General features: G+C 34.7%; 8 protein-coding genes and 1 long non-coding RNA gene across 10 annotated transcripts; 4 read left to right on the top strand and 5 right to left on the bottom strand.

Moving 5' to 3' along the window:
• The first annotated feature begins 646 nt into the window (after positions 1–646).
• On the top strand, positions 647–1,391 carry LOC116176628. Its single transcript, XR_004146479.1, has 3 exons — positions 647–720; positions 776–912; positions 962–1,391. It is a non-coding gene; the product is annotated as an uncharacterized LOC116176628 (long non-coding RNA).
• Positions 1,392–2,339: 948 nt separating this feature from the next.
• LOC116164826 (putative nuclease HARBI1) lies at positions 2,340–3,675 on the top strand. The gene is made up of 3 exons (XM_031479055.1): positions 2,340–2,662; positions 2,716–2,863; positions 2,917–3,675. The coding sequence occupies exons 1-3, from the start codon at positions 2,340–2,342 to the stop codon at positions 3,673–3,675; spliced, it is 1,230 nt and encodes a 409-aa protein (XP_031334915.1).
• Positions 3,676–3,731: 56 nt separating this feature from the next.
• On the bottom strand, positions 3,732–4,403 carry LOC116164838. Its single transcript, XM_031479065.1, has 3 exons — positions 4,324–4,403; positions 4,092–4,259; positions 3,732–4,037 (listed from the first exon to the last, which is right to left on the bottom strand). The coding sequence occupies exons 2-3, from the start codon at positions 4,224–4,226 to the stop codon at positions 3,732–3,734; spliced, it is 441 nt and encodes a 146-aa protein (XP_031334925.1). The 5' UTR covers positions 4,227–4,259; positions 4,324–4,403.
• A 4,527-nt stretch (positions 4,404–8,930) lies between these two features.
• Positions 8,931–10,276, top strand: LOC116164863 (protein ALP1-like). Its single transcript, XM_031479109.1, has 2 exons — positions 8,931–9,255; positions 9,286–10,276. The coding sequence occupies exons 1-2, from the start codon at positions 9,143–9,145 to the stop codon at positions 10,274–10,276; spliced, it is 1,104 nt and encodes a 367-aa protein (XP_031334969.1). The 5' UTR covers positions 8,931–9,142.
• Positions 10,277–10,315: 39 nt separating this feature from the next.
• Positions 10,316–10,871, bottom strand: LOC116176540. Its single transcript, XM_031495151.1, has 2 exons — positions 10,739–10,871; positions 10,316–10,680 (listed from the first exon to the last, which is right to left on the bottom strand). The coding sequence occupies exons 1-2, from the start codon at positions 10,815–10,817 to the stop codon at positions 10,349–10,351; spliced, it is 411 nt and encodes a 136-aa protein (XP_031351011.1). The 5' UTR covers positions 10,818–10,871; the 3' UTR covers positions 10,316–10,348.
• A 4,067-nt stretch (positions 10,872–14,938) lies between these two features.
• Positions 14,939–16,583, bottom strand: LOC116176287. The gene is made up of 2 exons (XM_031494782.1): positions 15,079–16,583; positions 14,939–15,028 (listed from the first exon to the last, which is right to left on the bottom strand). Exons 1-2 carry the CDS (start codon positions 16,373–16,375, stop codon positions 15,015–15,017), a joined length of 1,311 nt encoding a protein of 436 aa, XP_031350642.1. The 5' UTR covers positions 16,376–16,583; the 3' UTR covers positions 14,939–15,014.
• LOC116164871 lies at positions 16,569–17,701 on the top strand. Its single transcript, XM_031479123.1, has 3 exons — positions 16,569–17,011; positions 17,060–17,530; positions 17,577–17,701. Exons 1-3 carry the CDS (start codon positions 16,882–16,884, stop codon positions 17,699–17,701), a joined length of 726 nt encoding a protein of 241 aa, XP_031334983.1. The 5' UTR covers positions 16,569–16,881.
• Positions 17,702–19,337: 1,636 nt separating this feature from the next.
• LOC116164880 lies at positions 19,338–21,815 on the bottom strand. The gene has a single exon (XM_031479130.1). It carries the CDS (start codon positions 21,813–21,815, stop codon positions 19,338–19,340), a length of 2,478 nt encoding a protein of 825 aa, XP_031334990.1.
• A 15-nt stretch (positions 21,816–21,830) lies between these two features.
• Positions 21,831–24,939, bottom strand: LOC116176312. 2 transcript variants are annotated; one of them, XM_031494820.1, is made up of 6 exons: positions 24,019–24,939; positions 23,679–23,909; positions 23,053–23,367; positions 22,867–22,993; positions 22,678–22,811; positions 21,831–22,263 (listed from the first exon to the last, which is right to left on the bottom strand). In XM_031494820.1, exons 2-6 carry the CDS (start codon positions 23,907–23,909, stop codon positions 21,946–21,948), a joined length of 1,125 nt encoding a protein of 374 aa, XP_031350680.1. In that variant the 5' UTR covers positions 24,019–24,939; the 3' UTR covers positions 21,831–21,945. The 2 variants fall into 2 exon arrangements, with proteins under 2 accessions (XP_031350680.1, XP_031350672.1); XM_031494812.1 differs by having other exon boundaries at positions 22,678–22,823.
• Positions 24,940–26,415: the final 1,476 nt, after the last annotated feature.

Here is a 26,415-nt window from a genome sequence, read left to right on the forward strand (position 1 = left end):
ATGTATAACATACGATTGTAAATAGTTTAAGTTAATTTTAAGATTTGTGTTTAGTATTTAAGCAGTGAACAGTGCAAACCATCGACAACTGTGTTAGTTTTTAGGGGGAAGGTGTAATAACCCTCGGAATTCGTAACGCGTAATATTAGTCATTTAGCCCTCAGTTAAGTAGGTACCTACTTGCTAATTTAAGCGTAAATGTCAATCTTACCAGATTTTTCTCTTTAATTTCATTGTTCAGTTTAAATCTTCGTATTGTACACAAATCCTTGCACAAACACTTATTTTAGTAAAGTAAATCTTTCTTATAGCGTTTTCCATTTGCCTACTTCGAGTGCTCTCGCATGCACTAAATTTGTGTTCCATTTGCAACAATATTGTGTTCCATTTGTACTCTGGCGCACTCTCTCGTACTCCGACTTAAAATTTTTTTACTCTGTACAAAAGGAGGGAGTAAAGATTTTTAAGGTTATGTATGTTTTAAAAGTGACCTGTGTACCAACACAGTTCAGTGTGTCAACTACTGTTTTTTTAATTTTTACTATGGAAATGGAAGACGCCAATGTAGTAAACATTATTTTAAATAATCTTGAAAATGCGTACGATGAAAGTTCTTCCTCAGATGAAGATGATGAACTTCTTATTCGTTTGGTCAAATACAAAATTCCTAAGATAGAACATTTTATAGATGATGTTGTGAATAAACTAAACGATTGTTTGGTATGTTATTCTTAATAGAGATAAGAGTTTTATAATTGCAATATGTGTATTATAGTTTAAAAGCCATTTTCGCATGAATAGATCATCAACAAACAAATTAGTTGAAAAATTTGGAAGTTCTTCGTTTTACCCCAAGAGTGTGGCAGGACAGAAATCGGTCAGTTCAGAGAACCACATACTGTCTTTCTTATGGTAAGTATTCCAGTTATTGCCAATAATTCACATTACTAAAGTGCTTTAGGTTTGCTGGTAACAAATGTTGTCTGCGTGATGTCTCCCAAAGATTTGGAGTTGGCATAGCATCACTGCATCGACAATGTGATCGTGTGATGGAGTTTCTAGTTAGCATAGCCCCTCAAATAATTACATTTCCTATAGGAGACCTACAAAAGTTAAGCATGGCTAAGGAATTTGAGAAAGTGAGCTTACCAGTTTTCTTAAACTGTAAAATAATAAATATAGGATCGTCCAGAACGATTATTGTTGTCTACTGCCATTTTTTTTCTCCGAAGTACAGTTTTATATCTGCTTTCAACCTGTGTTGCACTGCGATTTATATTAAATTTCTTAGTTAATAAACAACTCAAAAAATTCCATAGTGCCTTCTTATTTTTAAATTTTTTTTTAGGTCCAATGTTATTTAAATTTATTTGATATTGATCTAACAGGTACTTTGTTTCCTCATCTGACCATCCTTGAACTAAAATTCAGGTTTCTAAAAAACTTGATTCTTACCTTCCATCGTCATTGACCCTACGCATCGTGTGTAAGGCATCTTTCAAAGAAATGAAACCATTACTTATCAACTGCATTATGTAGTTAATTGTAAATTCATCATCATCTATAATAAATTTCTTATTTAAACACTTTTCATACACTGTGAACAAAATGTGCAATATAGACAAGGTAGACAAGTAAAACTAGTGGTATTTACTCACTTGTAATCTTAAAAAGAAGATCAGAATCATCGTTCGGTAAGGTTAGGGTAACAATTTCATCATTAAGTTTAAATATTACTGCTAATTCGTCCATTGTAATTTAACCGACATAACAAAACCGCGATAACTAGGTTATGTGTTCTTAAAATGTATGTTCCATTTGTGAACAAAACGGTTTGCTCCAGGACAACCTCTAGTCCAAAAAAATCTGGAGCCACTCTAACTTGGCACAAATGGAAAAGTTATTAGTATAAGATTAGACCTTTCGAGGAAACTTTAGTCATTTTAGTCATTTGTCATCTTTTGCAATATTCCAAGAAATGTAATTATAGAAAGAAATATCACTGGTTAAACGTTTTCTATCTTTAAGTGGGATAACCAATCATGTTCAATTCATATTTTCTAGGGTTGCAAAACCAAACCTCAAAGTTAGTTCTTAAGTAACAATTAAGTTATTCGCACGTCAAGCGACACGCGCGATTAGTCGCTATGACATCAACTTCAACTTAAAGCCGTTTTACATTACACAATAAATGAGCCAAAAAGTTGTATACTTTTTTTAGACAAAAAATGTTGTAGGAAATATGTTGTGTGCGAAGTTTGTCCGTTTGATATACATACAAAATTTATTGTACGTGATCATGCGCAGTTTAATTGTTTGTTATTTTTATTATTTTCATAATGAGTAGTTTAAAGCAAAAACTTTTAATCACTGTTGCTGTTGTAAGTTCTGTATTACTGGTCAGACAACTTAGACAAAGGCAGTGTAGAAAATTAAAAAAGAAAAACCGTAAAACTTGGCAAGAGAAATGGTTGCAACGAAGAAACGCAGGCAGAGGTGTTTTAAACATGCTCCACAATGAATTACGCATTGAGGATCCAGAAGCATACAAAAATTACTTACGTATGAACCACGATCAATTCACAGAAATATTGCAAAAAATATCTGAAGATATCAAAAAGGTCAACACACATTTTAGAGAATGTATACCGGCCGAACAAAGGTAAAGAATGCTTCCGTTTTAAATACTTAAACATTACATAAAAGTGCTTTTAGATTAGCAGTTACTCTGCGGTATTTAGCATGTGGAAATACTTACAGAGATCTAATGTTTGCAACTCGCATTCATGAAAGTACCATTAGTTTAATTATTCCCGAGGTGTGTCAAGCAATAATAAAAGGGTTTATGAACCAGTATTTAAAGGTTGCTAAAATAGATTTAATGAATTTCTTTTTATGCATATTGTATACTTTTAGATGCCCCAAACTGTTAGTGAATGGGAATGTATAGCAAAAGATTTTGAAGAACAATGGAATTTTCCCATGTGCATAGGTGCCATAGATGGCAAACACATAAACTTCCAAGCTCCTCAAAGTGCCGGTTCATTCTATTACAACTATAAAGGCCATCACAGCATTGTACTTCTTGCTCTTGTTGACGCAAAGTATAAGTTTATATACGTGGATTTAGGAGTAAACGGAAGGAACAGTGATGGGTGTGTATTTAGAGAAAGCAGTTTGAAACATTACATTGATAACAACTTATTAAACTTTCCTGACGATAAGACATTACCAGGAACAACTTTGAAAGTACCATTTTGCATGGTAGGGGATGATGCATTTCCTATGTCCTGCCGGCTAATGAAACCATATCCTTCTCGTAATTTGACTAGAGAAAAGAGAATATTTAATTACAGGCTTTCACGTGCCAGACGCATTGTAGAAAATGCCTTTGGCATTTTAGCGAACAGATTTAGAATTCTATTAAACACAATAAACCTAAGCCCTGAAAAAGCTGAAATGGACACATTAACGTGTTGTATATTACACAACCACCTAGCATCAAACAATCCATTTTATACACGAACTGAAGAAGAATGTCATCTGGAAAGTATTGCATCACAAGGTGGAAGTCATAGCAGCCGTGAAGCTATTAACATTAGAGACAAATTTTGTGAATACTTTAATTCAGTGGGTAGAGTGGAATGGCAAGATAGAGCAGTAGGCATTGTTTGAACAAATTACTTTTATTACATTCAATTGTTCATGGCTTTATGCAAAATGCCATGAATTTAGTATTTAACATTTGCTTTTACTCGCTGATCTGATATCATTTTAAGTTGTGATGAAATAAAACTTGCAAATATATCATCATCATTACTTGTTTCTTTAGGATTATTTAATGTACTGACAACACTTCCAAGATGCTTCGTCATCTGTGAAAGTAGTTCATTGTCATTATCTTTTTTGGTTGCCTTCCTTTTTCTCGCAATCGGAGTGCCCGATCTTGACAAAGCAGGAGTTTCGTCACGAGGCGTTATTGTCCCAGTATCAGATACAGGTGATAGTACATTATCTTCCACATATTCTTCAGTAACCTAATAATACATTTTAATTACACAAAACTATTTAAATAACCAATGGTGACTTACCTCGGGTACATATTCCTCAGACTCTGTTTCCTCTTCCTCAATAATTGCATTCTCGGGTAGTTCTGTGTTGGAGACTAATGCATCTAAATTCGAAACGGATGTTCGTATTGCCAAATGATTATTCAAAAATTCCATTTTCGCATAATACCACAGACTAGGTTGATACACCTAAAAATAAATTACGAAGTTTCTGTATAACACCTGTGGGAACAATAACGACGTAAGTACTTACTCAATCACTATCCATTCCACTACGTAATGAAGCCAAAACATTTCTACGTTCATTGCTGTAAGTGGTACGTAATCCCAAAAATTTCTTTTGCAAATCTGCCTCTGTCACATTGGGCCGCAGTTTTTGTAAAGCTGCAGCAATTGTTTGTAGAGCACCATTTCGCAATGCTTTGTTATGATAATCTTTATGTTTAACAAAGTAAAGAACTGGATACTTCCTATATTCTTCAATCAAACATGATATCTGATCACTCGACCACGACATCTCAAATTTCAAGTTTTAATGATAATATAAGTAATATAACGGTATGAAACACAGTACACAATAATTACTCATCACCATCAGCGATCAGCTGTGAAGTGTGAAGTGTGTGTGAAGCCATTCCACACGATAACGCATGCGTACTTGAAAAAAGTTGAACGAAAAATTGTATGAAAATAGAGCATGTTCTAAATATCTTGAACAATTTGGATATCGCATACAATTTTCCGTTTGATATTACACAATATTTCTAGGCTCAAAAATTGTGCAACTTCTTGTGCAATTTATTGTGTAATGTAAAACGGCTTTTAAACAATAGTAACAATGTAATATAAATACATGAATGGAAATAAAGATATTTAATCTAACCGAAATCGGGTTTTCTTCCGGTCGATTATTACATTGGTTACAACCAAGATTATGGTTGCGGGTTCCATATCGATAAACAACCTGAAGATTTCAGTTATTTGCCAACTTCACACTGCTGAAACTGGTAACCAAAACGTCAACCAAACGACCGCCTTTTTTAGCGCGGTTTGTTCACAGAGTTGTATATAAGTAAATAGAGAGACAGTCTTGTAGCGAAAAATTGACTCCAATTGAACCTTGCGCAAGCCGTTGGTGAGTGTGCGCAGTAATCGACAACAGAACCGGCTTCAAATTAAATGACCCTTAAAGCAGGTTCGGCTTGAGAATAATATGGTTTCTCATTGCAACAAAAATTGAAAAGAAATTCAATGTGTGGTGAATGATTTTGTGAACACTGTATCTTGAATAAATAAGAAACATTACAATCGTTAAGAACTTTTAATACAGTAGACTACAATACAAAGCTGGTAAGGGGCTTACAACATCAAAATCGAGAAAAGATTTTTTGAGATTCTGGTATAAAGGAAATCGTATATTTGTCGTGCGATCGAGTTTAAAGATCTATTTATGCACTCAGTGAGTATAAAAATAAGCAATGAAAGAATAAAATAAATTGAAATTTTATTTTGGTGCGGGACAAAATTTCAGGTGTGCAATGCCGAAAACACAGTTTAAATACGGGTAGCCACAAAGTCGACAAACTTCAAATGCCAATAACTCAAATATCTCAAAAATGGAGCATCGGCAGAGGGTATGTACAGTGGCACCACGCTCAGAAAGTCCCTGACAGGGCGTGTCCGAGGACGCTGGAAATTTAGACTGTACATTCTCATGCAAAATTTGACTCTACTAAATATAAATAAGTGGGCCACGCGATATGAGTTGCATTACTTCAAGGGGAAACCGTAAAATTAATAATTTTATTTCTACAAAACGTAAATACATTTAAGATTGTTAGATGTTCATGTTCAACACAATTTACAATTCTGATGCACTTCTGCTGTGTAAATATGGACAGTTATTGAAACAATCACATTGAAATTAATAACAATCACATTGAAATTAATAACACTCACATTGACTAAATTAACACACAACCTTTAACTTTTTTCATTCATTATCGTCACTTGATCACTAATCATCATCGGAACTGCCGGTGTTCACAATAAATTGTACATTGTCAATAAATTCATTTCTCGTAGGAATGTTATTTGCTTCTAACCAAGAACGTATCACTTCCTTACGATTATTCATTGTTGGTGGCTTATTTATTTGAACACTGATTGATAAGGTGCGTGAGTTTGCTGGTAAATTTGGTATAAGCTGCTTCTCTAACCACTGCATAAAGTTGGTATGATTCATATCATCGTAATAATCCCCCGATTTACTGTGCGACATCCTCTACAAAACCAGAACGACTACCAGCATACTACGATGTACTACCTCTGACCAGCCCTATTATAAACTTCCGATACTTCATCTGATTGTTAGCATTTACTCACTCCGTACGATGGGTGAATATAGGTTTTGTCCAAGTATATAACGGATTTCTTGTCACATTCAGGTTGTTCATTTTCTTTTAATCTTCTTAAATAAAGTTTCAACAATTGCTTGCGAAGAGTTTTCCTTCCACCCATATATTTGATCTTTTCTTGCACTTTTCTAGGAGCATTTTAAAATAACCTTTATTTATGTACAGATTGTCGCCTACTAAACATTGAAATGGCGGTAAAGAGTATAATGTAATGGGTATGCTTAAATTATTATGTACTCCAAAGCGTCTGTTTATTTACAAATGAATCTGAAGCATCTGAAAAGTTATTGCTGTTTTGTTTTGTGATTATGTAAGTGTAACTGAATGCACCCAAAAATCGTGCTGATTCCCTTTCACGCACTGCGCATGAGTCCCAACGGCTCCGCCATTAAAAGCCCAGAACAAAAAACTTAGAAGGGAAACGTAAACGGGAACAACTGAGTACAAATATAATTAGTTTGGAGAACATTCAATAGATGGCGCATAGTTAGCGTGCGTGTTAGTTACTAAATCTAGTGACTTTCGTGCGTGTTCGCCATTATGACAGTTGAATTTTGAATTTTGATTGACGGTTTATTGTGCTTTAAGTATAATTACTATTCATTATTACAATGAATTATGCATATACAAGTCGAGAACGTAAATGTTGTGTGACAAATTGTGAAGACGTTTCCCAAAAATGGAGCCCGAAGTTTTTAAGAATTGGTTTAGAATATAATGTGGAAGAAATTTACACAAAAGTTTTTGGTTTGTGAACGTCATTTTTCTGGCTGCGCTTTAGAACCTGGAACACGAAGAGATTTAAAGCGTGTGGCAGTTCGCACATTATATTTAGCAGGTAACACTAATTGAATTGTAATAAATTGCTACATATTTTGTTTTTAGAACGATCTCGAGAGCATCATACAGTAGAGTTCCATGAAGTTAATCTTGTATCTTGTATAATCATATTAAATTAAATACAGGGTGACAATTTGAAAACCTACCACCCCCCATATCTTAGTAAATAAACGAGATATTTAAAAAAATCAAAATCCGTTTCGGTAATTCGGAGGGGGAATCACAATGACATAGTTGGCGACGCACCCCCCCCCACCCCCTGCGCCCTAGCCACCCCAACTTTTAAATCTTAAATAGTGACCCCCCATGTGTGATACGTCGTTGGAAAGCTCTGAAAAAATGCTTTCCAACCATACCAAATAGCATTACATTTAGGTTAGTAATTATCGTGCAAATCAAAAAATAAACATGGAAAATCGTATTTAACTTGAACTTCCAAAGCCGACTCGACAGCAACTCATTTTTGATCGCCAGTTATAATCTATTCTCAAACTCTTGTCGAACCTTTCCAATGTTGGTTTTGCAATATTTCGACATTCTTGAATTATTCTCTGTCTTAGTTCGTCTTATGTTCGCCGGTTGCGTTTTAAATACGACAGATTTCAAATGTATCATATATTAGTTTATGTTTTGATTTGCACGATAATTACTAACCTAAATGTAATGCTATTTGGTATGGTTGGAAAGCATTTTTTCAGAGCTTTCCAACGACGTATCACACATGGGGGTCACTATTTAAGATTTAAAAGTTGGGGTGGCTGGGGCGCAGGGGGTTGGAGGGGGTGCGTCGCCAACTATGTCATTGTGATTCCCCCTCCGAATTACCGAAACGGATTTTGATTTTTTTTAATATTTCGTTTATTTACTAAGATATGGGGGGTGGTAAGTTTTCAAATTGTCACCCTGTATAACTCCTTGATTGGATTAATTGGAGTTACTTATAAAACAAAAGTGCCCTGTACTCTTTGAAGGCCCTGACTGGTGAGGTGCATCCGCATTAAACTGAATTTATTTGGATCCCTAACAAACAAACTTGGACTTCACTGGCTGGATTCATTTACCTTTTAGGTTTCAGCTAGTCAAATCCAATGTTATTGTTACAGATCCGGAGAAATTCAGTATCATGCGGACGTAGCTTACATTTTAATATTTAAATTTGGCGCCATTCACGCAAAAGTTGCTGAGAACATACACGAGATGGCGCGTCATTTTTACATTACATTACAGTTTCCATTCTAAGTTTGTTGTTCTATGCATTAAAAGTCGGCCACTGTAGTTGGAGTTACTGCCTGCCCTTTCACAATCATGTTAATGTTAATGGTAATGCTAATGGTAATGGTAACGCTATTCACAATACTGTTAATGTTGATGGTAGAGGAAGTTCCCCCACTCAAAAGTGACAGTGTTTTGTGGTGGCGCTGGAGGGCGCAACGAAAAATAAATTGTCTGTTTAAATTCTTTGATTTGGTCTGTGGTTGTTTGACGGGCCGTAAAAATATAACCTTTAATTGAAGTTTGCATTTTGCAAGTTGCGTTTGGGAGGTTGTAAAAATGCCTAGCAGGAAAAGAATTGCGATTGCGATCTTGAAAGTGATGCTACTGAGACGAATCGGTAGAAGGATGAAAGAAAAGCAAAGGCTAAAGGAGTAGACGCTGGGGTGTTCGCCCGGTACTGAGAGAACGAAAAACGAGCGGTGAATTTGTGACTGTCTTTCAGAAATACAAAGTAAGAGTAAATATTAAAACGGTTTACATTAAAATAATTCATTTATCATTTAGGTTATCGATCACGAATGGTTCTTTCTGTATACCAGGATGACTCCTTCGGCGCAATTCGATGATTTGTTGAGTCTTGTAGGACCTAGTTTGACCAAGAAGAGCTACCGAGAACCTCTTTGTGCTTCACAAAGACTCGCGATCACGCTCAGGTTGATTGTAAGAGAAAAAAGGTTTTGCAGATATTTGTCGCAAGGCGACTCCGTGTTCAGTATAGCATCTGGCTACAAAATAGGACGTTCCACTGCGTCAATGGTTATTAGAGAGACTACGATAGTAATTTGGAGAGTGCTAAATAAAATCGTGTTGAAAACGCTCAGTGAAGAAGACTTCAAAAGAATTGCTAATCAGTTTTTAATGAGATGGAATTTGCCACATACTTTAGGAGCTTTGGATGGAAAACATATCGGTATCCAGTGTCCTGCAAAATCTGGAAGTGAATATTTCAATTATAAGAAGCACTTCAGTATCATTCTTTTGGCCTTATGCGATGCACACTATAATTTCACCTATGTCAACGTAGGTGCGTATGGGTCCCAAAGTGATGGTGGAGTACTTGCCAATTCAGCTCTAGGAGAAGCGTTGCAATCGGGAGATTTACCTATTCCTCCGGAAGACTTTCTGCCGAACAGCCGCATCAAAATGCCATACTTTTTTGTTGGCGACGACGCTTTCACATTAATGAAACATTTAATGAAACCTTTTAAAGGACTTCACCTGACCCTTGAGCAAAATATTTTTAACTACAGATTGAGTCGTGCGCGACGCGTTATTGAAAATTGCTTTGGCATTCTCGTTGCTAGATGGAGAATTTTTACTCGCACTATAACAGCAAGTCCCTCAACAGTGGACAGCATCGTGAAGGCTACGGTCTGCTTGCACAATTTTTTGAAACAAAAAGAATATAACGTACCTGAATGCAGAAAGAAATATTGCCCGGCTTCATTTTGTGACAGTGAAACGGATGATGGAATAGTACCAGGTGCTTGGAGGAGAGAAGTGGAGCAAAATGGAAATGTGACCTTACAAGACGTACACAAAACCGGGAGGGGAGGGAATAACCCTGGAAGAGCAGCGCTACAATTACGAGAAACATTAACTCAGTACCTCATAAGCCGTGCAGGAGCGTTGCCTGGGCAAGTTAATTATGTGAACAGGGGCAGAAGGATGTAAAAATTTCAGTGAAATATTTTCAAGTTAATATGTACAACAAATTATGAACTATTATTATTAAGAAACTATGTATTACAATTCAATGCCTGTAGCAATTAAATAAATTTTTGCCTTCCTCTTCTGCTTCTCTTGAGTATCATTTACTTTCCTTAATTCACATGCGACGGCTTTGCAAAAAATGTCATCTTCATCGTCCTGTTGTGGTTTGTCAAGGTCTTTCAAAGTCTTCAGCATCTCAAGTTCGATGCTGGAGTCCTTTCCCTGGCACTGTTTCCGCTTCATACTCGCCCTTGGTGTTTGATGGTTTTCCCCAGACAATGATGAACAGGGAGGCAATAAGCTTCTGTCTTCATTTTCATCTTCTTTGTTGCCCGCTAATTCTGCGTCCGTGCCCTCTTCGGTACCTGCAACGACCAATCATCGCAATGTCTGTTTATTATTACACTCTAGCAAATAACTTACCATTGTTGTTGTTGCTAACTTTTGTCAGGCTGCTGTTTGTAGTTTTTCGCTGCTTGACGTGGTCGCTCAAAAACGCCATGCTATCGAACCACTCCCATTTCCCAATGGTGTCTTCTTGGCCTTGTCCACTTCTCGTATTTAAGTCATGGTTTCTTATCTCCTTCGTAAACCTCTCCCGGAGTGTTCGCCATCGAGTTTTCACTTCTTCCACTTTAAATATAAATATAACCTCAATATTAAAGACTCAAAATAATAATGCTTTTTGGAAACTTACCATTACAGTTAAGGGTTTCAGCAATTTCAATCCAGGCGTTGTTCTTTTTCTTTATGTCTTTAAAATCGCTGCGTTGTTTATCGTAGAGGAATGGGTATTGTTGTATTTAACTCCAACAGTAACGAGACGTCAACAATCATCATTGCACCGAACGCAACAGCAAATAACAAAAACCAGCAATTGCACACGAAAACAACAAGGCAAACGAGAAATTCAAACGAACTGCAGAGCTTAAATAAATATGACGCGATGGGTGACAGTTCACGCGGTCAGCAGTCAACACATGCGCATGCGCTGCATTTTACCGTAGCTGCAATTCTATTGGAGGATGTTAACGCCGATGTTAGTAGATCCATAAAATTTCTGGACCTTAACATCACCATCTTACGTTAACAGGTTAACATTACCATTACCATCATTGTGAACGCTTTGCTTGTAATGCCATTATCTGGAGTTTAACATTCTAACATTACGTTACCATTACCATTAATATTAACATGATTGTGAAAGGGCAGTTATTTTTCCACGCGCAGGTCGTATGTACTACCTCTCTATTTACTTATATACAACTCTGTCGGTTTGTTATGGTTGTAATGTCAAATGTCAGTTGTGTATATGGTTTGAAAACTTATGTGAAAAGGATTTATATAAGATGGAAGAAGAAGTAAGTGATTTTAGAAAGAAGTACACACTCAAATATATACATTTCAATCATTATGATGCAATACTATTGATAACATTTCTTTGTAGCATTTCTTTTGTGGTCATTGTGGGGAAGAAGTTGGTTTGTCTGAGTTGGACTCCTTGAGTCACAGCTGCTTCACAGGGTGCAATGAATTGCACCAAAGGCAAAATGGGGTGTTATATGCAATTCATGACGAGCCAACACAATTGGATATTCCGCATTGCTCGACACCTCAACCATCACCTATGACGAAAGTCACATGGACTGACGAAAATGTGAAGGCTCTTTTAGAAGCTTATAGGAAACATAAACCTAAATTTATGTCTCCACAATTTAATAAAAAACAAGTATGGAACATAATTTCCGCCGAGATGAAAAAATTAGGCATGGATATTTCTGGCGAAAAGTGTGATGAAAAGTTTCGAAATCTAAAGAAACAGTATGATAAAGTTAATACAGACAATAACAAAACTGGTAACTGTATGACAACCTGGAGACTTTACGAAGATATAGTATATTATGAGTAAAAATCCTCAGTATCATCCCATTGCGACTGCTTCAAGTAGTGGCAACCTGGGCGGTACCTCAGTTATCGCTGCAAGCCCTGTAACATCGGTAGATAATGAAACAGAGAATTCATCTTCATCATCCTCGAGGGTTTCACCCGTACCGAAAAAAAATAACAAAAGAAAAATGACATTATGTGAATTCAATGAACACAAAGAAAGGCGCCACAAAGAAAAAATGCAGCAAAAACAAGAAATGTTTGAACGGTTTAAAAATCATTTAAAAAAATAACGCTAACTTGTCGGATCTATACATACATCTCATTTGTTTTGTCAATATAGAATTTTTGTTTGAGTTTTAATGTTTGTAGGGAACTGTGAGTTTATAATAGAAGCAGTTATTTTAGTTTCAAAATAAAATTGTATGTTTAATGATATTTTATTACAAAGGTAAATTTACACAAATATTGTCTCTTTTATTGTGACCTATTTGAGACATTTCTCTTTCATTCAATACATTTAGATTAATATTATCTTCTTCATTTTCAAAATCGTCTTCATTTAATTGAAGTATGTCATTTTGTAAAATGCAAATGTTGTGTAAAACACAACATGCGACAATAGTTTTTGGGATCCATTGTTGTAGACGAATATCCAGTGTATCTTTAAGACACCTACATCTTTTCTTTAGTAAAGCAAATGCTCTCTCAATGATATTACGTACACTTGATATTTTAAAATTGTAATTCTGTTGCCTTTCGGTTAAATGGCCATTATTTCAATAAGGTGTCATTAGTTGTGGTATGCAGGGGTAAGCTTTATCTCCAACAAGATGGGTATTTTCAGGAAAGTACAATTCTGAACGTTCGCTTATAAATTCCCATATTTCACTTCTTCTCAATACTTGAGCATCGTGATTAGCCCCTACTTCCCCTGCATAACAATGTGTGAACATCATCCGATGATCACAGATCCCCTAAAATTGTTGATTAAATAAATTACTTATTAAAACAAAAAATAGCTGGAAAATTCTTTCTACATATATAATGCAACCCATTGTCTTGAGGTAATGGTATTTTTACTCGTATTTTTATATATGATCCATCAATAGCACCGATCGTGTTAGGAAAACCACTTGCATTAAAACTGTTTCGAGCGTTAACTAACTCATCTCCCCTAGGCCACTTTATATATCTTGGTGCGAGACGAAAGAAAGCATCTGTAACCCTGTGGACACTTCTATGTGCGGTTGCTTTTCCTACATTAAACCGTCCGCATATTGATCTAAAACGCAACCAGTCAGAAATTAAATTGGAATGAATCTTAACTACAAGAATATCGAAATTGCTATTTACAAACCTACTCGTATAACAATCAGGAGTTGCAAAATACCACAAAGCTAACAATAACTGCCGTTTTACACTTATTGTGTGCCTACAAGCCTCCATCATATTCGATTCAATATCGTTTCTAACTAAATTTAAAAATTTAAAACATCAAAGGTACTTCTATGCATACGAAAATTTTCCCTAAATTCTTGATCAGAGAAACGATCTACAACTTCCTCAAAATCTTGTATGCGAGGTCTCACCACTACAAAGCATGTGTAAAGTGTACAGTAAGGTAAAAATAACAAACCCATCGGTGCACGATACATAATTTCATCATCTGAGCTCTCTTCATCGGTAGTATTTATTAAACAATTAAAAATAACAGCAATTTGTTGATCTATTTTTAAAGATCTAGGGTTATGTAGTCACTTTTAAAACGGAAGGTTATGTTGCAACCAGTGGTGCGTTCGGTTTTGTGCTCGCGGTGCTGAGCAGATTAATATCAGCTGACTGCCGGATACATCTGAGCTCTGCGCCTGAAAACGAACCAACCTGGTTCTAAAAGTTTACCGCCCATTTATTTATAACCTCTAAGTGGATTAATTTTCTGCGTGTTCATGATTTTTGGCAAAAATGTCTTCAATGAAAGTAAAAATTAATAATAATGAAATTGTAGTATTAATGCTACCGGATGAGGATATCCTACAAACTATAGGGGGAAGGTGGGGGAATACCGCGCACCTAAGGAAAATTGTTAATTACACCCACAAAAAGAAGGTTTAAAAAACTGATGATACTGACGTTTCATATTAAGCATTTCATAAAGGTCGTATGGGAAATTTTTTAAACATTTTTATCTTTTTCGATCTCTGAGAAATATTTTTATTTTCAAGATATTGCACTTGCGCGGTATTGCCCACCCTGCGGGGTAATTCCGCGCGGAGAGTGGGGTAATACAGCGCAATAAAACAATTAGAACAACTGATGTATTTATGTCTTTAATGAATTAAAAAATAAACTTACAAACCATTAGTAGGTATCTCCATTTGAAATTCAAAATTCTAATACTCTCTTTCCTCTACGTTTATAACAAAAGTCGCAGGTAAAGTCTTCCGCCGTATCCCAACCGCTACATTCCTGGTGCGCCCATCTTCCACATACCACGCATCTGGTTACGCCCAAATTCTCCACAAATTAAACACTCATTTTCATCATACATATTTTCATCGTCAAGCTCCACATCATCATCATCAACAACGTCTAACATATCAGTGTCCGACTCTTCAGTCTCGGTATCACTTTCCATCACTTTTTTAGGTCTGTGTAACTTTCTTTGGCTTAAGCTGTCTCGGTATCACTTTCCATCACTTTTTTAGGTCTGTGTAGTTACACAGACCAGAAAGTTTTCTTTGGCTTAAGCTTGCTTGCTTCTTTTTTTCCAGCTGCTTTTGCTGCTTTTGATTCTCTCTTTTTTTGATCTTCAAGGAGTTGAACCTTTATAGGAGTACTTGTTAGAATTTGCGAATGCTGTTTTTTAGGACCACCTTTTTTAATATTTCTACGGACTTTTTTTGGAATAGGTGCTATATTTTCAATGCTCACAAATGCTGCACTTAGGTTTTTTTCACAATTTGTACCTGTTGATGTACTTGGTTGTGTATCTTTTCTTTCTGAATTTGATGGTACACTGGTCATTGTGTCTTCAATTGATGTTACATTGACTTCTGTTACTTGAGGATTTTTTTGAACGTCACTTTCGTCTAGGTTACATGCGATAGAAATGTTACGATGCTGCTCAGCTGGGGCAAAATCATCAGCTGTAAATCTATCCACATTTAAAGGGAAGATTCCGGTACAGCGAAAGCCAGATTCCGCCTTTTCCATCGTTGCCACTCTGACATATGCTTTATTAAATAAATTAGCTAGCTCAGACATGTTTATTTTTTCATGACCTGTCAGCTTTAGGTGGAGATCACATTCCCGGTAAAATGCATTTTTCAGTGGACTGTAAAAGGACACATCTAATGGTTGCGTTCTATGGGATGTGTGAGGGGGAAGCGACACGACATGAATGTGGTTCTTTTTGCAAAAATCGTGCATGGCTATAGAAATGTGACTCCCATGATTGTCACACACTAACAAAACTGGATCATCCAAAGATGGTTTTGCATGTTTCTTAAAGTGCTCCAGCCAGGTGAGAAACAAATCTTGATTAATCCACCCATTGTCTGAGCAGTGATAAATGGCACCTACTGGCCCCCCTGTTTCCAAACTAGCACTCATACGCTTACGAGGATAGATGAACATTGGTGGTATATATCCGCCAGCCGCATTCATACAGCACATAACTGTAACATTTCTACCTCGCTCGCCAGAGGTGGCAACTCCAACCTGCTTTGACCCTCGAGCAGCATAAATTTTACCACTTTTATTAGGTACATTGCTGATTCCCGTTTCATCGCAGTTATACACCCTGTTTGCGGCAAAATGGAATTTAGAGTAAATTTGTTCTAGATGAGAAAAAAATCGTTTTACTTCATCAGCATTAAAAGAAGTAATGCGATTAATACTGGTGCCCTCAGGTTGCCGAAGACTTATTTTAGGGTTCCTCTTAATAAAAAGGTACAGCCAATCCTTGCCAGCCAATTGTTTTTGATTATTAAAATTATGCTTTATATTATTTTTTACAGCAAAATCAAAAGCAATTTTTCTAAGGCTCATGGGCGTTACACCATAAAAAAGGTTTGCTAGTTTTATCACATGATTTACTATTTCTTGCTCTTGTTGGGGAGTAAATATACCTTTTCTGCCTAAACTTACGCTGGGAGATGCTAGTTTCATCTGATCACGTAGCGTGGATTCGGGAATGTTGAAGTCTCGTCCAGCTTTGCGAATTGACGATCCTCCGTTAATTGCCTCTAGGGCCTTTTTAAGGCTGTCGGAGCTCCAAGACTTCCTTTCAGTTTTTCGTACATAGTTTCGTGGAATCTAAGTACCAATAATAATTAAAAAAGATGTGTAGATAAAAAGATACTATTTTGCTATAAGAAACAATGCGGGGTAAAACCGCGCACAAATTTACATCATGCGCGGTATTACCCCACCGGTACATACTGTAAAAATTGACGGATATAAAAAAAAGTAAACAATCAAATGACATGAGGTAAGGTGCAAATGGAAGCCCAAAAGATGAAGTATTCAGGTAAATTAACCTAGTCTGTGTAAGTAAAAAAAATTGACTTACTTTGCTTATTTTAGGGACGCACAATATTAGAGAAAATACACGCTTCACGTGTTAAACCCAACTGGTGAGCAATGAGCCATTTTGGCGGGAACTGCTATAATGTATGTTAGTTGACATGTTATTCGTTAGATGTCTATGCATGGATATCTGTAGATTTATTCACCAGTGGGTTGTAACATTGATGCGCGGTATTACCCCGTGCGCGGTATTCCCCCACTTTCCCCTACATAATGGTAAGTTGAAATTTAAAGCTAGTTGTGTTGTTCTTTAATGGCTTGTAGATCCCTCTTTATTATTGAATGTGGCCCAACAGTTTGTGTCGTATAATGTAGAGTCTGTAGAATTGTTGGCTGATGATACTGAAGTTTCTGGAGAAACGGCACAAAGAGAGTCTGAACTTGATGGAGAGCCGGACGAGAAAAAGATGTGGACCGATGAGAACATTACATTGCTAATTCGACTATACCAAACACATGAAAATGAATTTAACAGCGGAGTTAAAAAAAACATATGGAATAAAATTTCCAAGACTTTATGTGAAGCTACAGGAATGACCATAACAGGCATCCAATGTTACACGAAGTGGAAGGGTCTGATTCGCCACTACAAAATTGTTAAAAAACATAACAAGACATCAGGTAATGACCACAAGTATTGGAAGTTTTATGCTCTAATAAATGACATATTACACAAGAAGCCAGAAATAACTCCTGTAGCAGTGTGCAGCAGTAGCTGTGGGTTGCAAGAGAATGGTAAGCAATTTTATAGATGTCATTTTTGTAAATTCCATTTTTTTAGAGTCTTCAGACAGTTCTAGAAGCAGTACTCCAACCATGAATAATACGCCGACTCGACGGCTTCGCAAGAAAGCAATAGAAAATGCTATAGATAAAAGGCATAGGGAAAATGCAAAGACAAGATAGATTTTTACACTGAGAAAAATGGATCAATTAAACAAGTTTAGTACAAAATAAATTAGTTATCGGTAGTCGTTCTATTAAAGTTTAAGATAGTAGCCACAATTAAAAAAAGAGTTCTGTTACTGTATTTCTATTGCAACTAATCTAGATGTTAACCCCTATTAACTTTGTTATTAATTTAGAAGCACGTTTAATACTATCAATCAACTTCGTATTGTAAAACATGGTATAATAGTCGGTACAAATGTATTTACTTGCTATTCATACATGTATAATTCCCAGTATTAAACAGATTAATTACAGTAAATGAAAAAATTGAATGAATTGCGAGTTGGCTGAATTTGCACATTTCTTTCCGACCGCCTCAGGCATCGGTGCTGTCAGCATGTGTGTTGCGTATTCATTATTTCAATTATTTCATTCTGTACTGTATTCTGTTCTGTAATCTTCAGCGTGTAGGTGTAAGGTCCACAATTCGTTATCTAGTACTGTACTGGTGGTTGTTCTCTGTGTATTGTACGTAATATTTACGTAATGGAATTCATTAAATTGCTATCCAGTTGGGGATTTGATGAAGAACTCTGTCAAAGATTTCTTGGTAAGTAAACACTTTTTATTTCTAATCATGAGGCGTTGTAAGTAATAAGTTATAATAGCACAGCACAGAGCTACATAGTATAGGTGTGCAGCGAAATAAACCTGCAAGCAAAAAACAAAACAATCCCATCCCACAGAATTCTATTTTGAGACTTGCTTTGCTGTTAATTCAAAATTTCAAACGCGTAATTTGACGAACATTTTAACTGCATTTTTTCTAGTCATCATGTTAATTGTTTTTGATTCTGTTTCCATTGCATACCTACACAGTAAAAATTTGGGTGTTAATTTTTACACTGAAACAACACCCATAGTGGTTCGTATTTATCCACACTGATCAGTGTCAACAACATTTACTTCTGCGATGGTAGGATGTGTGACAAGTTTAACCATTTTTAATGGTTCAAATGATAAAATATGTATACCATTACAACACCTTTAAACAGTTATAAAAATGTACATGAAATGTTATTAGATATTTTATGAGAAAAAATGACTAGCATAAGTGGTTAATAGACCAATCTTTAGTGGTTGCAAAAAACACGCACACAATGTTTTTTACAAAATGTGAGGGTTACAAACATCCTGTAATTGACTATAAAAGATATTACGAGTGTAAAATTACCATAACCGTTGTGTGAAAACCATCAAATATAATATGATTAAAACACCTTTTTACTGTAAGGAAGATCTTATCCAAGTGTTGCAATAATGTATTTGAGTGTAAATATCATTCTTGTTCTGTGTAAAAATAATTGCACTTTGTGGTTGCAGGATTTTTAATCCACTGTTTAGGTCCAAGCAAGTAATTTCGATTTTAGTAGTAACAAATAAAAAAACAACATAATAAAATAATCTTTTATTTTGAAATGAAAATATAGAAAACCAAACAATACTCTAAAGAAAACCTAACACGGACTAATCTTATGTATACCTATAGAATATATAGATACCTAAATATCTACCCTCTCAACATACTAAAATAATGTTTTACATAGGTACTAATCCATAATACATAGAAGTATAATACAAAAATAACACATTAGATTTGTACAAATATATGTTTAGGTACTATATAATATGAACTAGAAACCGTTTTGCACTCATATGGTTCCTTGTAAACTAGTAATTTTGGATCGCAAATAGAAATTTCAATTGAGGGTTTAATTAGAAATGCATTTAAACTTTCTTTAAACTCTTTAGTTTCCCAGGATTTTGTTATAAAAAATGGCTGTTCATCTATTAGAATAATTTTTATTATCTCTTGAAAGATAGGTAGCTGGCCATTAACTTTTACGCAAACTAAGAAAGAGGGTTTATAATGGAAACCACATTTCAAGAATCTAGTTTCGTTAAGAGTGACAGAATTTGGAACGTCTAATTCTTCAATAATAACATCTTTAAATTCGTAGTTACTCAAATCAAAGTGCTTGACAGGCCCGAAGGTCATATGCAATTTATAAAGTTTATGGGTATTTATACTTTGCTTTATTTGATGTCTTATAGACAACGTTTGTGGAAGATTCTTAAAATTTTTCCCCTTATTTACTAAATCTTTGAAATATCCATGCTTTGATTCAAATCGCATGGCCCATAAGTGTATAAGAGGGCCCATATTCCTAATCGCTTGTGGATAATGAATCATCATATGGTGCTTAGGCAAAATGTTTCCGATGTATTGTTTAACTAAATGATGATGTTTACAAATTAAATTCTCTAGGACATACGTCATGGCAACTGGTATTATGGGGGCAAAAGATATATTCATTATTTCCAACAGTAAAGTAATTATATTCCACCTTTCATCACACTTTGGAATTACATCAATTAGTATTAAAGGTAAATATCGCACAAGAGTCCATGTTTGAGCTGCACGTTCTCCTATATTGGCACCAGATTTTTCTATGTTAACAGGACTTGGTTTTGTACATTGATCGATAGAACCGTAATTGAAGAAAAAAATTCTTTGATTGACTTCATTGAGAGAGATAATTTTTTTGGATACTAAATAAGATAATATAGATTTAATTTCAAATTGAGCTACGCCTTCGAGAATATCATGCATGATATCTACTGATGATATATTCCCCAAATTAAAATATTGTAATTCATTTAAAACGCTTTTTGCTTTAATTCCGTAATAGTTAGAACCGACTTCGATTTCGGGCAAGGTATTAAAAAACTCTTGATTTCTGGCACGGCAAAGTGGATCCGACTCATTAAAAATAACTTGGGTGTCGCTTTTATGCATTAAACACATTCGACAAAAATAATTTGCGCTAAATGATTCAACCATACCCATTAAAGCATTGCCGCCAAGATTGTCAAAACTGAGTGCAACTAAAGTACCCTTTAACTTATACGGAAGAAATGAAACTTCAATACCGTCCCTTTCTAAAATTTTTAGATCTGATACAAGTGGTTGTAAAAATTTGTTTATAGAGTACTTTTTCAAATCTGATGAGTAAAATAATGCCGCAACATGTATATTATCCAATTGTCCTAAGTACATTGTGGGGATATTTCTTATATTAAAATAAAATGCACCAATTTTGTGAATGCCAGTTTTCGAACCTAAAGGCGCTGTACATTCAAATTCGTCAAAATACAGCTGAATAAGAATTGCATTCGGATTTTCCTTAAATAACGGATTCTTCTTGTAAGAATCGCTATCGAAAAATGTCTCAAAATGATCGCTTTTCACCAATGACCCATAGTCTCTTGTAAAATATTGTTGAATATTTTCATTCTGCAATAATGCAGACAAAGTATTAAGGATAGGAATGTATGTAAAAGTATCCGTAACATTCTTTTCAATATAGGTATTACTAGCTTTATGAAGTATTTGATCGCTTCTCACACCTACCGCAACTTCTACAGGTGTAACAACAGAGTTAGAAAAAAACTTTTTAATTTTGTAAACCGAATTATACTTTTGAATAGAAGCTGTAATTGTATTGAAAAAAATGTTACAATTTTGGTTATCGTTTTGTGACAAAATGTCAAGCGTATCTTCAAAAACACAGTTCATCAGCTCATCGACATTGTCTACTACTGTAACTATTGTAGAAAGCGGCATTCCCATCGACATTAATTTTGAAATAAAAGAAATTATATGAACACTAATATCAGACGCAATTGTTTCAACACTCATCCCATGTGTTCGTTCATTCAAATCTGAAGGATGGGGGTCCCCATTTCCTTCAGATTGATCACTGGGGTTGATATTACTATCCTCCGAAGTAATACTGCAGATAGTATTCCTGTACACCTCTGCATTTGTACACTCATCTATGAAATCATCATTTCTACATAAAACATTAACAGAAGGTTTAATAATACATTTAACCAAATGTTTTTTGTATCCACAGTATGTATTAAATGTGGAGGCGCATTGATTGTTGCAACATTTCAAAGAAAGATTTTCACGAGAACTACGGAAATGCCAAAGACGTATGTGCTGTAATAATTTTGTGATTTCTGTAAATGTTCGAAAACATATGACACACTTCAGATCCATTATTACTTACACGATTTTATTAATTTATCAAATAAAATTTAATAAAATATTCCACAAACTTTGTCTGTGCGTCTTTACTTCAATACTTTTTCAATAATAGTTTTAAGTAAAATACCCATTAAAATTGTATTCAAAAATTGAGAATCCTATTCTTAAGCTCCCTCATTTTAGTGGTATAATGGATATTATCCGTCTCTATGTTATAAAAAAAATCCTGAATAAAAGTAAAAAATGTTTCTAGTCCAACATCAAATTTGATTTTAAATACGAAATAAGTTTTAAACAGAAAATCAAACGCTTGCAAAATTGAGCTCTGACCTGTTTCTAAAAATTTGTTATCTACGACTACTTTAAAATCATGAATTGCTGCCTTGTTAGAACCAATAGCGATTAGGTAAGGTTGACTTCCTTTTGCGGCACCTATGATGGCTTCTAGTGGATCTCCAACCTAAAAGAGATATTAGTTAAGTAATCGATTTCAAAAATACTGCAAAAGTTTGAAATTATATTGACTAATCTAAATGTATGTTGTATCGTCCTTTAACTATTCATTTCTTAAATTAAAATTAAACGAACTCGGAATGACTATTAAAAGATACTTACTTTCCAAAAATCAAACGTATTTAAATATGAAATACTTTTTTAAGCAACATAAGCAAATACTAAATACAAATACTTTAAAAAGAGAAGTATTTATCTACTTTAGAAAGTATTATATAATAATAATAATAAAGTATTTAGAAAAAAGTAAATGCTTCCCAAAAGTATTTAAATACTCCAAAACTGCTAAAAGTATTTGCGCTTTCAAATAAGAATTTCAAATGCTTCCCAGCTCTGTTGTGGTATATAGGTAGGTACTTACCGACGAAAATACTATTAATTTCTGAAACAAAGAATTCAACGTGTCCCTGGAGTAGCCACCAGATTTTCTTCCTTTAGCGGTAGAAGGCAGCATATGAAGGATTGCAAGTAGGGCTTGTGTATTCTTGTCCCAAGCTATAATTAATACTTTAGACTATTTCTGAGACACACATGATAAATCGGTAGATACCTTCAATATCCGTTGATTTGTTAGAAATAGTTGCTTCATACACAGCTAGTATCTTGTTCACGTATTTTTCAAATTCAATATCAAATTGGTTGGCGTTTGGGTACAATAAGGTAAAATCTTGTTCAATCTAAAAATATATATAATATTACAATAACACACTATGAAAAACTAAATATGAAAGCATACAAGCCCTGGCGTGTCTAGGAATCTTGGGTAGTCATTAAGTGAAAAATCATTGTTTATTCTGCAGTCTAGGGTATTTTTCATTTTTTGAAATATTTCATGTTTTTGAGTTTTAGTGCACGCATTTTTCAAAAACTCTATATCAGCAAGCTCTTGCTCTTTTAATGTATGCGAAAGCTTCCTTTTTTTTGGATCGTTCGTAGTAATTGCCAATTGTTTTCTTTTCTTATGAAAACTGGGCATGGTTCTAACAACGGTCCTCAACCTCCAAGCTAAATACCCACTAGGAGTTCGTTGGGAATCATCATAAAATATTTCCTAAAAATATGGAATGAGTAAAAAAATTTGCACTTCTATTAAAATAAGGTAGTATAGAATATTTAATATTTCAAAGAATTTGAATATTTGAAATATGTTATTTGTTAATACTATATTCTCATAACAGTGTGTACCAAATATTTTTTTTTACTAAATTTTATGGAAATTGTAATGGAGACTTTATTCATTTGTTAATGAATAAATTTTGTTAAAAATATATTAGTTTGTAAGTATGCATTCACTTAAACGTTAAACCATTAGGTACACCACTTTGTTATAGCCAAAAATGTGTACAAAAAGCATTAACATACATATCCTCCCTTGGTACTGTTTGGGTCCTTTAGCTTGGGAAACAGTTCAACAAGTGCTTTAGCAAATTCCACTTTAATTTCTTTCGACAAAGAAGTTCCATAATTTTTTATCATCATGCGGACCGTTAAATTAACTAACTCTTTCCGGGTCCGGTTTGTTAAAATTTTGTTTTTGTCATATTCCTCCAAAATGTTTTCTCCCCCATTATTATGTAAAAATTCTTTTAGCATCTGAAACAATATTTAAGAGATATAAGTAACTCCCTTGTCTAAATGTACCATAAAAAATACAGTAGGTGTAAGATAATGGTAAATTTTGAGACAATTTTTATCTAATTACCTTTCCATTTACATGTTCATTTTTTGCCCCTGCGGCATAATCTTTATCGATTTTTGGAGGAATAACAAATCCATCTTGGTCGATATTAAGCACAAATACGTTGTTTGGATCTGGATCAGATTCTTTTTCGGCATTTTTCAACCACTCCTCAATTTCTATGGCGGAAGGAGTTTCTTTGGTCAAGGATAGGGTAGAATCAGAAGATGTAAGTTCCTGATGTGTGTGTATTCCACCTATTTTTAGGACGCAGTTAGGAGTACTGAGATAATCGTGAATACAATCCTCCTCAACCACAGTACCCTCTAAATCAGTAAAAAAAAATGTCGCTAACTAACTCTTCACTGATGTCAAATTTGGTTCTGGCTAAAAAACAACTATATATTAGTTTTTTTGAGGTTTCAGAAAATCAACGATTCATTTTGTTCAAAATATTCAGCATATTTAAATTAGATGTTTATAAAATTTGTTTCGTTTGCCATAGCAAATTTTCTTCATTTGTTTGTCGTTCGATTGAAGCACTCCTCGCTACGCTCGTCGTGCTTCAAACACACTCGTGTGATAATACAGCGTCTTATTAAACTTGTATAATAATATACTATTTTTCAATGGCTATGGAATCAAACCTCTTCAAATAAAAAAATCGGATGTGGCCATGCACATGACTTTACCATACTTTAAATCATTTTACGAGTATAATATAACATCACATACTTTCCAAATATGTCAAAAAGTATGGCATTTATGAGAAAAACCATAGAATGCAAAAATGTTCTAAATTAAATTTTGAACAATTTTTTCAAAATTTTGGATAAGAGTAAGCCCCAAGTTTCCGTGAACCAATTTCAACTAAAACCTAATCAACTATAAGTCTCAACATTAGTGTACTAAATATGAATTTTGGTTTTGAAATTCTTACTAGTTTTTGAGGTAGAGCGCGCACAAAATTTGACCACGCACACATAGACACACACACACAGACATCTTTCAAAAAAGGTCTTATTTGTTTTAGGGGACCCCAAAACGTGTAAATCTGTCAAAATTAAAATTTTTTTTGCACGATTACAATACTTTTCCCTACTTCGTATGGTAAAGTAAAAAGTTCAAACAAAGTGAATTGGAAAATTCAGTTTTTTCAAACGAACGAAGCAAATTCAATATGCTGAATATTTTATTCCGTTGAACCGAATCGCTATATCTTCCATGCTTAAAACGATCGCTTGGACACATTGTATAGTACCTACATAAGATTTGAAAAACGCTGCATTATATTTAGAGTGTTGACTTACGTTACTTACGTTAAACCATTGGTTAAACTTACTTTTGTTCTCCCAGTATCAAATAGTACCCAGACCAATTTCGGTCAAAAATTTTTCTTAACTGGGAGTAAAATACACTCACCTCTTGACCTCTGTAAGGTTTAGGTAGAGCGAAAATGGCTTTATGATTGGATAGATTGGTATAATATTATGTAGGTAGGTTAAGGTAGGTACCGACAAAGAGCAACAGCCAGACCTTTCTACAAAAGGTCGTACTCTTGGGAGAGTTTTAAAGATTAGCAATGAGAAAAATGGATTTTCAGCTAACTGCTAACACGTAGGACTCTTAGAGAGTATGTCAGGATGAGTTATGTTAATCTGTGTAAGGTGTAAGCTATGCTATATGTAGATACCTATAGTACCTACAGGTATTTTATTAAAAATAACGTAATACTTTGTTAGATATCTTGGTCATGAAATATGAATTTAACTATATTGCGATAGTGCACAAAAATGCTTCATAATTTAATTTTCTAATTCCTTGGACGTTAAAAAGAGGGGTCGGGGACAAGAGAATGCTCGTAATATAAGGAATTACGAACGATAGTGTGGCGACCTAGGTTAATGAATTACGTCATCAACCTAATGAAAGTCTCATAGGAAGGTGAGCGAAAATAGCATCATAATCTCATGTCAGTGAACGTTAATTAAAATGCACAACAAATGAACAAACACTGCATTCTTTTTAACGCGTTTCATTCATACAAACCGACTCTCCTCGTCGTGACATACCATGGTATCAAATAACCAATCAGAATAAAAAATGATAGGTATAGCCAACAGTTCTGATTAAAAATGTTTACTAACTTCGTTAACGCCTTACGAAGAACGCTAGGGTGAATGCCAATATAAGATAGTTCATTTTCAGTTTCACAACTACGACTTTTTGTATATTGTGCTATGAACTCGTGCGTTGCAATATGGGATGGGGTTGTAATTTTCAAAGATTACTTACGTATCTAACATATTATGCCTATTTACGAGTAAGTTAGGTAACTACTTACCTAGTTGTACTATGTCGTAGTACGTAGCCTCTGCGCCAATTTTAGCGAATTTGCTTTTGTTTTCAAGCTGAATCTTA

The sequence above is a fragment of the Photinus pyralis genome, unplaced genomic scaffold, assembly GCF_008802855.1.
Source record: "Photinus pyralis isolate 1611_PpyrPB1 unplaced genomic scaffold, Ppyr1.3 Ppyr1.4_LG1, whole genome shotgun sequence".
Classification (NCBI taxonomy): Eukaryota; Metazoa; Arthropoda; class Insecta; order Coleoptera; family Lampyridae; genus Photinus; species Photinus pyralis.